Source organism: Dipodomys spectabilis, unplaced genomic scaffold (assembly GCF_019054845.1).
Source record: "Dipodomys spectabilis isolate Male_0828 unplaced genomic scaffold, ASM1905484v1 ptg000240l, whole genome shotgun sequence".
Classification (NCBI taxonomy): Eukaryota; Metazoa; Chordata; class Mammalia; order Rodentia; family Heteromyidae; genus Dipodomys; species Dipodomys spectabilis.
The window spans coordinates 4,348,522-4,366,645 of NW_024870917.1; the positions used below are offsets into that span (position 1 = coordinate 4,348,522).

Here is an 18,124-nt window from a genome sequence, read left to right on the forward strand (position 1 = left end):
ACAGTCGTCCAAGTCATCCCGCAAGTCCACACGGCACAGGGACCTCTGAAAACCAAGACATACCGGGGTGGCGCGGGCCTGCGCGGGCCGGGGCTCCCGCCTGGCGGGGACCCCGGGGAGGGGCCAGCCCGACGCGGCCGCCGCCCCCCGCCCCGGAGCCCGGCCCCGCTCACCCGCCATCTTGGGATGGGCCTGGGCCTGGGCCTGGGGGCGTGTGGTGGGCGTGGCCGCTCGAGGCCACGCCCCCAACCCGCCTCTCGCCGGCCGCCCCGCCCTCGCAGCGAAGGTGGCTGCCGAAGTGGGCGGGGAGGTCAGCTGACCCGGCCGGCGTCCCAAGATGGCGGCGGCGGTAGCGTCCCGGAGGCCTTGGTGGCTTCCCGGCTGCTGAGGGGGCTCCGCGTGGCTGGCGGCGAACAGGCCGGACCGAGAGCCGGCGGGCGAGCGGCCGCCGCCCTTTCACGGCCCGCGCGGCCGAGGCTGGGCCGTGCGGCGGCGCCGGGGGATGGTCCTGCTGGGCCGGGCCTCTCCCTCCTCAACTTAGGGCGGCGGCGGGCCCGCGCCCCGGACTCCCCGCCATGGCCTTGAGAGAGCTCAAAGTTTGTCTGCTGGGGGTGAGTGGGGGCGAGCAGGGGCCGGAGGCCGCGGGAGGTCGGCCGGACGGCCGGGCCGGGACCCTGGCGCCCCGCAGTTCCACACTTCGGTCCGGGACCCGCGGGCCGTCCCGGGTCCCGCCGCCCCGCCCCGGCCCGCGGCCGGCCCCGCGGCGGGGGACCCTGCTGGGCGCCCCGAGCCGGGCGCTCTCCCCGCCCCTCCACCGGGGCCGGGTGAGAACCCCGGGCCGGTAGCTTCCGCCCCACTCCTCCAGGTACTCTTTAGTTTGGGAGTTGCCCAAGTCGCCTAAAGTGAAGCCCCGATCCGGGCTTTGGGGGTTCGGAGCAGCCCTGGCCTCCTTGGCGGTCGAGGGGGACGTCGCTAAACTTTAGGGGCGTCCCTGACAACTGTTTGCCTTACTTTGGAAAGTGGAGGTGAAGGAGGTGACGGTCGAGTCAGCAAGCCCCCAGGCGAGTTTGAAGCTTTGGCTTCCTGTCTGTCCAGGGCAGTTTGGCCAGCTCTGAACCTTCTGTGGTCCATGTTCTTCCCGAGTTTCTGTTTTAAAGATTGGAACTCCAGTAAGTGGACCTTTTGACCTCCCAAAGAGAGTGTGGCTAGAGCTCATCAGGACTGGAGTTCCTAGTTGAGTGCTTTTGTTACTTTTCACAGGAAGCAAAAACTTTGGGTCTTTCAAAAGGTCTCTTTATTTTAAAAACTGCAGGACCCATCCCCTTCACTACGGGTTGAAATCTGATTTCTCCTCTGAAAGTTTACAGAATCCACCTTTGCCCTCTTCACACATGAGGATGACTTCTGAAATCTCAAGCTTAGGTCACAAAATACTTTTTGGTTGTCTGTAAACACAGTAGCTTTTCCTCGGTCACCCATCTCATTCTTTTTCAGGATACAGGTGTAGGTAAATCAAGCATCGTGTGGCGGTTTGTGGAAGACAGTTTTGATCCGAACATCAACCCAACAATAGGGTAAGAAATGACATTTATTTGCCATTCCTCCAAGTTACACTGAAAGTCTTTCCAAGCAAAAGTGTTACAGGTGTAGCCTGTGCAATCTTGCACTCTGCCTTCAGAATTGCTGGTGTTTGGCATCCCCAGAAAGATGAACAAATACAGTGAGGTTTGGTGTATTTTAAGAAAATTCTCTTCAGATTTCAGGAAATGAAAACTTCAAAACAAAAACTATGAATTACAGCTTAATAATAGGCTAGATACAGAAACTTCATTTATACATTTATAATTCCAGTTACAACATAAAGAGAGGCAGATGAATACAGATCCTGGTACTGTTTTTCACGTGTGTCAATCAAAAGATATTCATATTCGGATGGTTTTAATCCTTCCTAAAAAGAAATAGAATGAAGTCCAAACCCTTCTCACACCCACATTAGTGGTAATAATAAATTTACGTTTTTATGTTGAAATGTGAAGGTTTTTTTCTGGTCCTTGGCATAATTGAAGTTGGCCATCTATAGGGTTTTTTTCCCCCATTCTCTAAAGTGTTTTTCAGAGGATTTGCATGTTTATATGAAATATGGCTCTAGTGTAAATTAGTAAGTTGAGTTTTCAAGGCTGAAGCACAGTAAGCTGGTAAACACTAAGAAACATTTATGCTCAGTTGTTATTCTGAAACCCCAATCAAATGATTTCCTTGTTTTTGTTCGTGTGTTTGTGTGTGTGTGTGTGTGTACGTGTGTACGTACACGTACGTACGTGTACTAATGAAGCTTGAATTCAGGTCCTGTGTACCAATCTCGGCCTTTTCTGCTCAAGGCTGCCACTTAAGCCACAGCTCACTTGTATTTTTTTTTTAACTGGTTAATTGAAGATGGAATTTTACAGACTTTGCTGCCTAAGCTGACTTTGAACTCTATCCTCAAATCTCAGCCTTCTGAGCAGCTTTACAAATGTTGAGCCAATGCCACATGGCTGAATTCCTTCATTTATAGGGGGAATCTGTCCATCATTAAGAAAAAGTAAGCCAGGCGCTGGTGGCTCACGCCTGTAATCCTAGCTACTCAGGAGGCTGAGATCTGAGGATCGCGGTTCAAAGCCAGCCCGGGCAGGAGAGACCGTGAGACTCCTATCTCCAATAAACCACCAGAAAACTGGAAGTGGCGCTGTAGCTCAAGTGGTAGAGCGCTTGCCTTGAGCTGAAGAGCTGAGGGACAGCGCCCAGGCCCAGAGTTCAAGCCCCACGACCGACAAAAGAAAAGAAAAAGTAAGGCTTGTGCTCTAAATACTTTTCATCACATTGAGAACTACTTTGCAGCCTGAAAGGGAATTCTATAATATAGTCTACTGAGAAATTACAAGTTGTTAGCATGTGCTTATTTTTTTTTTTTGATACTGTGAGTTTCCTATGTATTTGAGGGCTTGGGGATGAAATCCACAACTACTGCTACAATTAAGATGCCTTTGTTAAGCTGAGCGTCAATGGCTGGTGTCTGTAATCCTAGCTACTCAGGAGACTGAGATTCTGGGGATTGCTGTTCAAAGCCAGCCCAGGCAGGAAAGTCCGTGAGACTTTTTTTTTTTTAATAAGTTTTTTATTGTGAAAATACTATACAGAGGGGTTACAATAACATGAGCAAAATAATAAGTACATTTCTTATCAAGCATTGTTGCCTCCTCCTTTGTTTTTCCCCTACCATCCCTGCCCTCCCATCTCCACAACTACACTCTACCTCCCACTTCCCCGCCACTGCCAAAGTTGCGAGGTTCATTTTTCAATATAACATCTTGTTGCAATGGGTCCACCTCTATCCCTATTTAAACAATTTGTTTTTTCCCTTCTCCTCCCCAAATTTTACCAACATCAAATACAGTGAAAACAGGGGCTATACTGTGGGGGAGGGACATACAAAGCAACAAAAAAAATCACCTTATAAAATGTTAGAAACATTAGCAAGAAAGAAAAAAACCACTTGTGTCCTTATCTTGGGGTTCATTTTGCCTAACATCATTTTATCTGACCTCTGCTTATCTCAGACATATACTAGTTATTGCAAATAAGGGAAACCATGGGACCTGGTTTCTTTGGGCCTGGCTTACTTCACTTAATATAATTTTTTCCGATGAGGCAATGTCATTCTTTCTGATGGAAGCATAGAATTCTATTGCGTAAATATGCCACATTTTCTTGATTCATTCATCTACTGAGGGGCATCTGGGTTGGTTCCATATCTCAGCTATGGTAAATAATGCTGCAATAAACATAGTTGTGCTTGTAGCTTTAGTATGGTCTTATTTGTGATCATTCAGGTAAATGCCCAAAAGTGGGATTGCTGGGTCCTAGGGAATGCTCAAAAGTGGGATTGCTGGGTCATAGGGGAGCTCTATGTGGAGTCTTTTGAGGAACCTCCATACAACTTGCCAGATGGTTGAACAAGTTTACACTCCCACCAACAATGTAGTAGGGTTCCGTGAGACTTTTATCTCCAGTTAACCACTAGGAAACCCCAAGTGTCGCTGTGGCTCCGAGTGGTAGAGAGCTAACCTTGAGTAAAAAAACTCAGAGACAGCGCCCAGGCCCTGAGTTCAAGCTCCAGGACCAACAACAACAACAACAAAAAGTGCCTTTTAATATCCTTCCAGCAGAAACTGGGTGGCCCACATGTTTAAGTCATGACCTCACTCTGCTTTGGCCTACCTGTCTACCTGCCCAGGAAAGTAAAGTGATAGGAAATGACAGCATACAGTAGTGATAGTGATTCCGTGAGTGAGACACTCACACTGAGTCAGAGCTGAAACCCCCGATGCCACCGTGGATAGTCTTGAGGGAAGAGAGAGGAAAATGGCGGGGACAGCATCTTGGGTCCCCGCAAGGCTTGTGGACTCTCATCCCACTGTTGTCAGTGGCTCCCAACATGCCATGGGGTTGTGGTCCTGAGCTGGCCAGCTCTGACTGCTCTACCCCAATGTGTTTTGGCTCAAGTTGTACAAGAAAGACGAGTGCAAGTCTTTCTTTTTTCCTTCTACCTATCCTTGGTTTTTCATTTTGTTGTTTTTTTGTTTTTGTTTTTGGCAGCAGTGAGATTTGATCTCAGGTCCTTACACTTGGGTGTTTGTTTTTGGCAATAATGAGATTTGATCTCAGGGTGTTAACACTCCTTAGATTTGCTCTCAACTTGCACTTTACCACTTGAACTATACTATCAACCAAAGTTGGTGGTTATATTGGAGATGGAGTCTAGTGGTCTTTTCTGCCTAAGACTTTTCCAACCATGACTCCCTGGATCTCAGCCTCCAGAATAGCTCGATTATAAGCATGAGCCACCAGCATCAAGCCTATCTTTCCCCTTTTCTCTCTCTCTTTTACTTTGACTTATAATGTGGCCTCCTCCCTCATGACCAGATCCACACTTGTCTCCAGACTCTGAAGTCTCCCCTTCCTTTTTTTTTTTTTTTTTTTTTGTCAGTCATGGGGCTCAAGCTCATGTCCTGGATGCTTTCTCAAGGCTATCTATCTCTCTACCACTTTGAGCCACAGCACCACTTCTGGTTTTCTGGTGGGTAAGTGGAGAAAAGAGTCTCATGGACTTTCCTGCGCAGGGTGGCTTTGAACCACAATCCTCAAATCTCAGCCTCCTGAAAAGCTATTATAGATGTGAGCCACCATTGCCTGGCAGAATGCCCTGCCCTCCTCCCTCCCCCCTCCCCATTTTATCACTTTTCTTACCCTTCAAACTTGCTCCCACCCTGCTAAACTACAAGCAGACTATTCCCTAGCCCTATTACTAAAAATCTTGGAAGAAATAATTTTCTTTCTCATTTCCACCCTTGATGCCTCAGAATGGATCTTGGGTATGGTTACCATCTCATGATCAAGCCCCACAGCATTTTTCTCTTAAGGTTTATTCATTCTTTGAGTGCTGGTGATTTAGGCCAGGTGACAGCAAATGATAGCCCTTTATCCTATTCTACCTCTTAGGTTTGTAAATAAGCTCCATTGGAAGATACATGTTTGTTTACAAGTTGTCTTTGTTGTGTTTAGGCTATGTAACCAATTTGAATAGTTATGATTAAGATACTTTGGTCTACTTGGCACTTGTAGACAAGGAGAGAGTCATGTTGTATAACTAGTGTGCAATAAATGGCTATTTGGCCATTTTCTGTGCTACAAAAGAGAAGCATAGGAGGGCTATCAAGTGCAAAGCACGGACTGTCCTCATTCTGGAAATAACTGATTCCTGTAGGGACCAGGGAAAGAGTGAAGCATAGAAGCCCTGGTGTTTGAATATTGAAAGTCAGCCATTTATACTTCCATAAAATAGTTAAGGACACAAATATTTGGTTTTTTTTTTTTTTTTTTTTTTTTGGGTCCGGTCGTGGGGCCTGAACTCTGGGCCTGGGCGCTGTCCCTCAGCTCTTCAGCTCAAGGCTAGCGCTCTACCACTTGAGCCACAGTGCCACTTCCGGCTTTTTTTTCTTTTTGCTTATGTGGTGCTGGGAATCGAACCCAGAGCCTCAGGCATGCAAGGCAAGTGCTCTACCACTGAGCCACCTTCCCAGCCCCTAGGACACAAATATTTGAAGAGCAGAAGTGTGCAGGTTGGTGATTGTATGAAGGTGAGAAGAGACCTGGAACAAGCCTGGGAGTGCCAGGAGACCGTGCTATGGAAAGGCAAGGCAGGACGAGGTCAGAGGGTGAAGTGGACAGAGGACAGAGGACAGACAGCAGGACTGGAGGGTGGCAAAGAAGACTGCTGAAACAGCAGAAACAAGAGAAGATCTAACTTCACCGGTGCATCTTCTGCTTAGAGTGAAGCTCCTTTGTCTTCCTAGTTTCTCTATTCCCGTGGCTGTGCTGCCTCCTTGTTAACTTCCAGCCTTTTCCTGCTAATGAGTAAATGTTCGTCTTTAAGCTGTGTCCCTAGTTGTGTCCCTCAAATGATCTCTCCTCCCACAGCTTTTACCTGTGAAGCTTACCTTTACCGGCAGGCCCATGACTCAAAATTAGCTTCTCCAGCCCTTCTCCTGGAGTCCTAGCTTATATTTCCAACCCATGATTTTTATCTAATTTCCTGCAGAATTTCATGTCAGTGATTTCTTGGCTCCTAAATACCTCGCTCCTCAATACATCTTCTTTCCTAGTGTCCCAGTATGTTGTACAATGGAGAAGAGCCTGAGCACAGGAAGCGTCCACAGCTAAAATCAGGCCTCAGCCCTCAGATAGCTGAGAAAGCTCCCATGAAAGCAGCTTAGCTGCTCTGTGGGGGACAGTGAGGTAGCATCCATCAGGCCTATGGCCTGATATTGGGAGAATTCATTGACTTGGTAGAGAATGCATACAGGAAGTTTGTGGTAAATGTCTGGTTGTTATTAGAACTTTAACTACATGCTTTGATTCCATTCCTCTTGAGACACTAAGAATACATGGCCCAGGCTCCACCTCTTCCTCAAGTGTGCTGGATAAAAGAATGATTCAGTCTGCATGTGGCGGAGTCACATACCTGGAGCACCAAATTCTGTCCTAAGATCTGTCCTGTAGATTACACTCATCATAGGGCCTGTGCCCACACTCTCTTGGTGTCTTAGGTTGTGAGTAAGCTAGTGAAAAAGTGGGAGGCTCAGACCTCTCTCTGAAGACTCTGCTGTCTTTCAGTCAAGTCAACAATGAGGGGCTGGGAAGGTGGCTCAGTGGTAGAGCGCTTGCCTTGCATGCCTGAGGCCCTGGGTTCGATTCCTCAGCACCACATAAGCAAAAAGAAAAAATCCGGAAGTGGTGCTGTGGCTCAAGTGGTAGAGCGCTAGCCTTGAGCAGAAGAGCTGAGGGACAGTGCCCAGGCCCAGATTTCAGGACCCCCCCCCCCCCCAAAAAAAAAAAGTCAACAATGAGGGCATCCTTCTCAAGTTCTTCCTAAGTCTCTTCTCCCACTAGCCAATAGCAAGTCACTATCTCCTGCCTTGTCCATTTCCAAAACCCCTCTACCCCAGGTGTTATATAACATGGAGGCCTTCATCTTCTCTTCTTGGAGTAGGATGCAGACCTGGAGTCTAGCCCCTTGCTGGTCATTTGAGTGCCTGGCAAAGGAAGGTTCATGAGTGGACTGACTCCATGTTGTCAGGAGAATTCTTTTTTTTTTTTTTTTTTTTTAATTTTTTTTTTTGGGGGGGGTCCAGTCATGGGGCCTGAACTCTGGGCCTGGGCGCTGTCCCTCAGCTCTTCAGCTCAAGGCTAGCGCTCTACCACTTGAGCCACAGCGCCACTTCCGGCTTTTTTCTTTTTTCTTATGTGGTGCTGAGGAATCGAACCCAGGGCCTCATGCATGCAAGCCAAGCACTCTACCACTGAGCCACCTTCCCAGCCGAGAATTCTTTAAAATAGCACTTTTAAATGCGTAACAATAAGCTAGGAACACTGGAGCTCAATAAATGGTAGATTTTTTTTTTCCAAAAGAAAAAATTTAAGTCTTTCCTTAATTTTTTTTTTCCTTTTCATCAAAGGCAGTGGGCATGTTTATTTGTTTTGATTTTTGGTACTCACATTGGTACTTGAACTCAGTCCTTGTGCTTTTTAACTCAAGATTGGCACTCTTTTTGCTGTTAAGATTTGGATCTATAATCTTAACTATTCAAGAGGCTGAGATCTGAGGCTCATGCAAAACTAGCGTAGGCAGACCTATCTGGAAGACTCTTCTCATAGGTTAACTAACCAAAAGCTAGAAGTGGAAGCATGACTCAAATGGAAGAGCACCAACCTTGAGTGAAAAAAAGCCAAGCAAAAGCAAGAGGCCCTGAGTCCAAGCCTCAGTACCAGAGCACACACCCAGATTTAGACCTAAAATTCACCTGAAAATGATTTGTGAATAAAATATAAGGTATAACTTAGGTTGTATTGAGTTCCAGCCATTTTCTTTTTTTAATGACCATTCATAACCATTACTCAGTCATTGTCCTAAATTGAACATCCATATATTATAGCTGTTTTTGCATCTTTTATTCTGTGTCTTTGGTCAGAGTTTCTAGTTTACTTCACCTAATGTATAAATTACATACAGTAAAATACAACAGTTTTAAGTTGATATTGCAGTGAATTTTTATCTAATTTTATGACACAGATCATGGCCATATTCATTTTTATCACTTTACTCTCAAAGTTGATTCTCTTCGATTCCACTCTTGGCTCTGACTCCAGGCAAGCACTGAACAGTTTTCTGTCACTTTAGATTTTTCTTCTCTAGATATTCATCTAAATGCAGATATTATATATATACTTTAAGTAGTTAACTCCTTTTTACTGCTGAGTCTTAGTCCGTTGTATGGTATATCAAAAGTTGGTTATTCACCAGGTGATAAACATTTGAGTTGTTTATAGTTTTTTGCTATTATGAATAAAGCAACTATGAATATTCATGAGCATATATTTTCTTCCCGCTATCTAGGAGTACAGTTTTTATGAGCTAAGTTTGTATTTAATTTTGTAAGAAACTGAAACTATTTTCCAAAGCATTTATGCCATTTTATGTTCCATCCGACAATGTGTCAAAGTTGCAGTTGAACTGTATCATTTCCAATTGATCTGTATCCTTTTCAACTTTCTGTATTATCAGGCTTTTTAATTTTAGCCATTCTATTAGGTGTACAATTATGTCTCACTAGTGCAACTCATTTTCCTCATGACTCCTGATGTTACTCATTTTTTCTTGCACATACTTGTATCTACTCAAACCTTTGTTTCCAGTAGAGTTGTTTTATTCTTCCTAGTCTATAGGTTTTCCTTTTCTTAGGTATATTTGAAAGAACATAGATGTTGATTCTTTTTGTCCCTCCTGCTTTTTGTGGCCTATATATCAAAGTCAGAAAGCTTTTCTCCTTTGTTCTTGAATTGTTCTATTATAGCTTTGTCTTAAATTCAGGCCAGTCTATTTCTGCTAGCTTTTGTTTACTGTATATGGTCAAGGATCACTTTGTTCCACATGTTAATCTAGTTATTCTAACAATATTTGTTAATGTTGAATTCAGCGTTTATTTTATTAATGTGTTATGTATTTCTGAATTTTCAATTCTTGTCCATTGATCTGCTTGTCTAGTGCGGGCCTTTCTTGATTGCTGTAAACTTGCAATTTTAAAAAGTCTTAAAATCTGGTGGGCATCTATCTCATTGTATTTTAATCATTTCAAATTTGCTTAGTACCTCTAGGTTCTTTGTTTTTTCTGTGTAAGTTTTAGGTTCACTATAATCAATTCCTCTAGCGTCTACTGAGAGCTTGGTTGGGAAAACGGACTATTGATTAATTTGGGGAGGATTGGCATGCTAGCAAGGTGAGCTATAAGCTTAGTCTATTACCTTGTATTTTTAAGTCTTCCTTTATTTTTATCAAAATTTTTTGTCACTGTACAGGCTTTGTACGTAAATGTGTCCCAAAGTATTTTGTGTTTTTTTTTTTCCTTGTTGTTGTTTTGTTGGTTTGCTGTTGGTAGAGTTGGCTTTTGGGGGGCATTACTGGAGAGTCTACTGTTTGAGGCATCCTCCCAGCACTCATCTGTTTTTTTGTTTTGGTTTGGTTTTTGGTTTTTTCCGTGCTGGTACTGGAGCTTGAACTCAAGGCCTCACACTATCAGCTTTTTGGTCCACGAGTGGCACTCTACAACTTGAACCATACTTCTACTTGTGGCTTTTTGCTGGTTATTTGAAGGTAAGAGTTACAGATTTATCTGCCCAAGCTGGCTTTGAACCACGATTCTTAGATTTTTAGCTTTCTGAATAGCTAGGATTATAGATGTGTGCTACCAGCACCTAGCACACTTACATGATTATTGATATTACTATAAATGATATTTTTATTTCAGTCTTAATTGTTTGTGAATAATGTATAGACATAAACTTGGTTTGTACTTAGTAAACTTGTTTCTTTAGCTGTACTAAGTAAATTATTCAGGCAGTTATTATTTTGGATTCCTTGGGATGTTTGTAGATACACCATCATGTATCTACTGATTTGATCATGTTAATAGAAATCTATTCAGGCATCTATTTCTTCTTAAGAAAGTTTAGATAGTTTGTGTCTTTCAAGGAATTCTCTGTTGTATCACCTTCTTTGAAGAGTTACTATTCATAGACTATTTATAAAGCTCATATATACTCCTGTTGTCATTTTAATATCTTTAAGATCTTGTAGGGATAGCTCCTCCTCCATTCTCAATAGCAGTAATTTAGGTCTTTTTCCAGTCTGTCCAGCTATCAGTTTTATTGGTTTTCTAGCTAAAAGTTTTTATGTATTACTGAATATTAATCATAGAGCTGTGGGTTTCACTAGGACCATTTCCCACATGTACATGACCTGTTTGATGATGCCCACCCCATTTGTCCTTGCTGATCTCCTTTTCTTCTATGATACTCTCTGTCTAGAGTCAAGTGTCTAGAGTCAAGTGTTTATCCTCCCTCTCAGTTCTACTTCTGAAAGAAAATAGGCAAGGGACCATGATCATCTCATTTTCTGAAGAAGCATAAGCTACCAGTGCCCAGCTAGGGTTGGTCGGTCGGTGGGTGTCTCCTTTCTCTCTCTCTCTCTCTCCCTCTCTCTCTCTCTTTCTCTCGTGGGTGTCTCTCTCTCTCTCTTTTCTCTCTGTATCTCTGTCACTGTTTCTATCTCTGTCTCTCTTTGGATTTTGACTATAGATTTCCTTCCAACTTGATGATATAAACAAAATTCTAGAAGTGGAACTGTGGCTCGAGTGGTAGAGCACCAGTCTGAACAACAAAGCTAAGCAAGAGCTCAAGGCCCTGAGATCAAGTCCCAGTACCAGTATAAGAAATAAAAAGTCAGAATTATATATTAAGGAGTTGGGAAGGTGGCTCAGTGGTAGAGCGCTTGCCTTGCATGCTTGAGGCCCTGGGTTCGATTCCTCAGCACCACATAAGCAAAAGAAAAAAGCTGCAAGTGGCGCTGTGGCTCAAGTAGTAGAGCACTAGCCTTGAGCTGAAGAGCTGAGGGACTGTGCCAAGGCCCAGAGTTCAGGCCCCACAACCAGACCCCCCCCCCCAAAAAAAAAGAATTATATATTAATACTCCTTTTTCATTTCTGGTAATATTTTTGCTTTTAATCAGCCCTATAGTATGTCTGTTCTCTATTTTGTTAATTTATTAATCTGCTCCCATCTTTATGATTTCTGTTCTGTCAGTGTACTGCTCCACTTCTAACTTTTTGAAATAGGAGTTTTGATTACTGATTTTTTTGGTCTTTCTCAGTTGTATTTCTTTTGTTTATATTCATTCATTCATTTGGTGTTAGTGAGGGTTGAACTCAAGAGTGTACCTGCTTGTTAGGCAGGTGCTCTACCATTTGAATCATGCACCCAGTTTTGTATTCCTTATATTTTTTAACCCTAATAGTGGCTTTTATTGGATCTAGCAAGTTATATGTTTTGTCATTTATTATTCAATTCAAAATATGTTCTAGTTTCTATTATGATTTCATCTTTGACCCAAGTGTTATTTAAGTAGGTGTGCATTTCTCAAATCCAAATGCAGGAATAACTTTTTCCTAATGATTACTGGCATAATAATTGTTCTAAGATAATATAACTAAATCATTTGAGACCTGACAGTCGGTTATATGATCTAGCTTGTGGTCATTTTTGACCATGTGTTTATTTGAAAATGCTACATTTTCTTCGACTGTTAAGTGCTATGTCACATGAGTAAAATTAGGTCGCAATTATTAATTATGTTTTTATATTATCCTTGTTAAGTTTTTGCTTATCTGATTTTGTCAGTTATTGATAGAGAAATGGGATAAAATATACCACTGTAGTTGTGGGTTTTTCTATTCCTTTTCATCATAAGGTCAGTTTTATCTGTTTTACAGCCACATTAGGAAATAACAAAACTTAGAGCTTTACATGCTACTGTCAACACCAGCATTATGAAATGTACTCTTCAGCAGTGGGAAGATGTTTTGCATTACAGTGTAATTTACCTATTATTGAGGTAACAACACTATGTCCTTTGGTCAGTATTTGTGTGGTGCATCTTTTTGCTATTTGTTTTTATTCTTTGTATGTTTTTATTTAAGGTGGGTCTTATAAGTGACTAAGATTTGATTTTGATAAGTAGACTCTATGTAACTACCACCCTAATCAAAATGCAGAAATTTTCCACTGCCTCAGAAAGTTCCTTGTGAGTCCCATCCCTGTATCACCATTGTGATTTCCATCATATAATTACCTATTATGTATTTCACATATGTGAAATAATACAAAATATGGTCATTGGCATCTGATTCTTCTCCATGAATGGGGAAGTAATATTTTCCAGATGAAGCTTTGTTGCAGGTATCAGAGTCCTAGTCAGTCCTCTTTTTAAAAATTGGGGCGCAATTATTCTCTTACATAAATAAGACCATCATTTCCTTGTCCTTTTTTCTGATTGTGGACATCTAAACTGTTTTCAGCTTTCTGCTATTATGAATACAGGTGTTGTAAACACCTATTTTAAGCCTCTTTCTGTGGGTATATATTTTAATTTCCTTTATGTAAATAAGTAGAGGTAGACTTGCTAGTTTTAGGGCAGATGCCCGTGTAACTGAGGACATTACCAGTCTTGCACTGGAAATGTATTGTGTTGAGGATGTGCTCACCAGTATTTAGTGAGGACATAGCACATCCTAACACAATGCTTTGGTACCCACAATTGTTGTATACACACACACAATGGTATCCCATTGTGATTTTAATTTGCCTTTCCTAGATGAATAATGTCAGGCATCTTTGAATATGTTGATCATTCATATATATGAGTTATTCTTCAAGTCTTGGTAGAGTGTTTTGGTCTTATTTCTTACTAATGTGTAGAAGTTTTTGTATTTTCCAGATATAACATTTCTGCAAGATATGACTTTTCTTCCATTTAGTAGCTTGCTTTTTAAATTTTCATAACATGTCTTCCAATGGAATTGTGTCTTAATGTTGATCAAGTTCATGTTGTCAGTTGTATCTTTGCTTCCTGGCCTTTGGGTCATTCCCTACGTAATCTCAGCCTGAATATCTCAAGGATATTATACTATATTTTCTTCTAGAATCTTCTTAGTTAACTTTGTGTTTAGTTCGTTGGTCCATCTCCAATTCGTTTTCCTTGTGTAAGATGGAGGTCAGGTTGGTTCTTTTCCGTGGTATCTCCAGTTGTTGTACCTCACTTGCTCAAAAAACTTCCCTTTCCCATTGACTGTGCTTGAGTAAAATTACAACACTGAATCTCTTCTTTATTTTTTATTTTTTTGTCAGTCATGGGGCCTGAACTCTGGGCCTGGGCACTGTCCCTCAGCTCTTCAGCTCAAGGCTAGCACTCTACCGCTTGAGCCACAGTGCCACTTCCTGCTTTTTCTGTTCATGTGGTACTGAGGAATCGAACCCAGGGCCTCATGCATGCAAGGCAAGCGCTCCACCACTGAGCCACCTTCCCAGCCCCATGTCTTGATTCTTATCCATTTATTTAGATGTTCTTTATTTTCTGTCTACATTATTTCAAAGTAGTCTGGAAGTTTGTTGAAAATGTCATAAATATTTAAATATTTTAGCTACTATAAACTGAATTGCGTTTTTTTCTTTTTTATGTGTAATCATTTGTTACCCATCTATAGAATACCACTTTTTTTTTTTTTTGACCTTGTATACTTTTTTTTGTTGGCTGTGGGGCTTGAATTCTTGGCTTGGGTGCTGTTCTGAGCTCTTCAGCTCAAGGTGAGCGCTCTACCACTTGAGCCACAGCACCGCTTCCAGTTTTTTGGTGGTAATTGGAGATAATAGTCTCACGGACTTCCCTGCCTAGGCTAGCTTTGAACCATGGTCCTCCAACCTCAGCCTCTGAGTAGCCAGGATTACAGGCATGAGCCACCGGCTCCCAGCCCTTGTAGGTATTTTTAATCTTGTTAAATTTGTGTGTTAGGAGCTGTCCTGCAGAGTCCTTAGAATTCTTCATTATATAATCATATTATCTAAAAATATGATCTTTTTGTTTTTTGTCTTAGTTTTTTTAATGTTTTTATTTATTTGGTCCCGCCCCCTCTCTCTCCTGTCGATAGTAGGGCTTGCACTCTGGGCCTAGGTGCTGTCCCTGAGCTCTTCAGCTCAAGGCTCGCTCTACCACTTGAGGCACAGCTCCACTTCCAGTTTTCTTTTGGTTAATTGGAGATAAGAGTCTCATGGGTCTGGGAAGGTGGCTCAGTAGTAGAGTGCTTGCCTCACATGCATGAGGCCCTGGATTCAATTCCTCAGCACCACATAAACAGAAAAAGTCAGAAGTGGCACTGTGGCTCACATGGTAGTGCGCATAGCCTTGAGCTGAAGAGCTGAGGGATAGCAGCAGACTCAGAGTTCAAGACCCATGACTGACCAAAAAAAAAAAAAGTTTCATGGACTCTGCCTTGGCTGGCTTTGAACCACGATCCTTCGATCCTTAGATCTTAGCCTCCAGGGTAACTACAATTACAGGTATGAGCCACCAACACCTGGCTGCTTTTCTCTTTTTTGTGTTTTTTTTTTTTTTTTTCCCCAATTCCTTGGTCCACTGGCTAGGACTAGCAGTATTATTTTGAAAAAGTTCTAAGAACCAAACTCTTTATCTTTTCTCAAAAAGCCTTCCATGGAAAACATTTAGTACGGTAATACTGAATATTTCCAACCGTATAGAGTATAATGTTGGTTGTTTTTTGTTTTGTTTTTTTTTAATCAAGAATCAGTCACAAATTTTGTCTTAGTACTCTATTGCATCTTAGATGACAGTACTGTCTTTCCTTCTTTTTTCTGTTTATATAATGTGACTGTATTTTATACTATTTGTAACAGGTTATTCCAATACTTAGCAGCTTGGAACAATGAACATTTGTTATCTTTGGTTTTCTGTGGATCTGAACCCAAGTAACCTGGAGGGTATGGTTTGGCTCAGGGTCTGTCCTGGTGCTGTCTTTGATGATGAGCACCAGTGCTCCAGGTACCTGAAGGGAAGCTGGACCAAAAGTATCTGTTCTGAGCCTCTCCCTCCTTCCCATTGCGTGAGTGTCCTCAAAAGGCAATTAACTTTCCTAGGAGACACTGGGAGGTGTCTTTACTGTCTTTCATGAGTCACCTGCTGTGGCTTCCCTTCATCGAGAGAATTGCCACGCCATCCTAAACCCAAGGGTTGAGAATGAACTCCACTCTAGGCGGGAAGAACAACACACACACACACACACACACACACACACACACACACACCCCAAATTGAATTTCAAATGTTCATCTTTTTTGCAGCATAACCCACTTCTTTTTTTTAAACTCTTTTTTTACCTTTAATTTTAAGAAGAAATGAACCTTTGATTTCATACAGAACCTTAGCCCATTAAAAAGAAGCCATGGAATAAAATATTATTCAAAATTATAGTTTAAAAAATTCATGAAATTCAGAGTAGATCAGAGCCATTCCAGCAGCTAATGCTATATTCTGGGTGAAAAGCAGCATAACCTACTTCTTATTGTAAACATCAGACAAACTCGAAGTGAGAAACATTTGACAAAACAACTGGTTTGTAAACCTTCAGAAGTCTGAAATCTGAAGTCACAGTTTAGCTATTCCAGAGCAAAGACTGAGGAATTCTGGCAGCCACAGGCAGCGGGGACAGTTGAGAACCTCGGCTGATAAGTTGGTATTCATTCATTCCATGATTTTGGTCTTATTCTGTGTATATAGTAAAGTAGCATTACTTGTAGGACTTCTAAGGAAGTAAGGCAAATAAATTCTGTAAAATGGTTCAGAATAATATGCATATACTTGAAACTCCTTAATGAGTTGAAAGCAGAAAAATGTTTGTATTTTACTGGAAACTTTTCTGTAAATTGGACATGGTTTTAGTTTTTGTTTTGTTTTGTTTTTTTGTCATGGGGCTTGAACTCTGGTCCTGGGCGCTGTCCCTCAGCTCTTTAGCTCAAGGCTAGCTGTCTACCACTTGAGCCACAGCACCTAGCGCTCTACTACTTGAGCCATAGCACCACTTCCCACTTTTTCTGCTTATGTGGAATTGAACCCAGAGCCTCATGCATGCAAGGCAAGCACTCTACCACTGAGCCATCTTTTCAGCCCTCTGGATTTTTTTTTTTTTTAAAGATGCTTGTTTCACTGTATTCTTCTACCCCATTTCAGTATCATGAAGAACAACTGGCTATTTGATATAAAATTAGGGCTCGGAATGCAGCTCAGTGGTAGAGTGCTTTTCCAGCCTGCTGAGGCTGGTGCTTTGATCCTGGCACTCGATGGATGGATGGATGGATGGATGGATGGATGGATGGATGGATGGATGGATGGATGGATGGAAGTTAATTGTTGAGTCCATCATCATAGACCAAGCTCTGTTAGTCAATCCAGACCAACTGGCTTAGTCTGCCTGGATGGTAATGTTTACTCTGTGCAGGCTTTAATGCCCCTCTTGGGGCCACTGTAGCTCTGTCCATCCCCCACCATGAAGAATTACCTCTCTAATGGGGCCTTTTGAACTAAATACTTATTCAGAACAGGGGGAAGAAAAGAAGAAAAATAACTATTTTACACATATATTACCATTTCTATTGCTTTTCATTTCTTCCTACAAAATTGAGTTTTCTTTTAATGTCTGTCTGAAGAACTCAGCTTTTCATGTATCCAGAAATACTGGTGACAGATTTTTCTCAATATTTATCTGGTATCTTCTGCATTGCAGCTCTATTCCTCCAGTCCTGCTCCCTGGACATGTTCCATATTTTACTTACATTTTAAGACTTACTATAGTGCTGGGGGAATGTTGCTTAGTGGTAAAGTACTTGACTAACATGGGCAGGACCTCAATTTGATCTCCAGCACAACAAAATACTAATAACAATAATTCCATGCTCAAAATGTACATATCAATACATCTTGATTCTTTTTGTTGTTTTCTGAAACGTAAATGCATGGTTTGTTCAACAAAGATGGTAAATAGATATTTAGTTGTCTGTTGCATGTAACACATAGGAACAGCTTTTAGCAGAAATTTATTAGTCCCTCCCAGCATTTTATTATAAATACAGATACCAAGACAATCCTGAAGGGCTCTAGATGTGGCTTGGTAGTAGAGACCTGGCTAGCAAAAGTGAGGCTCAGTTCAAACCCTTATGCTACCAAAAAAAAAAAAAAAAGGAGGAGGAGGAGGAGCGGGAAGGGGAAGAGGAAGAGGGGGGGAGGAGGAGGAGGAGGAAGAGGAGGAGGAAAGAAAAGAAAATCCTGAATATGTTTTTGACACTACAGTAGTCAGAACCCACACTGCTTTCAATTAACACTGTGGCAGTGTTCATTGTACCTGCTACTTTAAACGTCAACCTCTGCCCTTTCACTAAATAAGATAGATAAAGGATCCTTTCTGGCTTTTCCTTCTTGAAATTTTTACTTTTTTTGGGGGGGTGGGTCAGTCTGGGGCCTGAACTCTGGACCTAGGCACTGTCCCTCTGGCCTTTTCTGCTTATATGGTGCTGAGGAATCGAACCCAGGGCCTCATGCATGCAAGGCAAGCACTCTACCACTGAGACACCTTCC

At 42.2% G+C, this 18,124-nt stretch overlaps 1 protein-coding gene across 2 annotated transcripts in view; it reads left to right on the forward strand.

Moving 5' to 3' along the window:
* Positions 1-333: 333 nt before the first annotated feature.
* Rab22a (RAB22A, member RAS oncogene family) overlaps positions 334-18,124 on the forward strand; it is a 52,619-nt gene continuing 34,828 nt past the window's right edge. The window contains exons 1-2 of one of the 2 annotated variants that reach the window (XM_042699215.1): positions 334-611; positions 1,495-1,574. In XM_042699215.1, coding sequence (XP_042555149.1) covers positions 576-611; positions 1,495-1,574 — 116 coding nt within the window. In that variant the 5' untranslated portion in view covers positions 334-575. Of the gene's footprint in view, positions 612-1,494; positions 1,575-18,124 lie in introns of those variants that run through there. The other variant, XM_042699216.1, reaches the window with a different exon arrangement.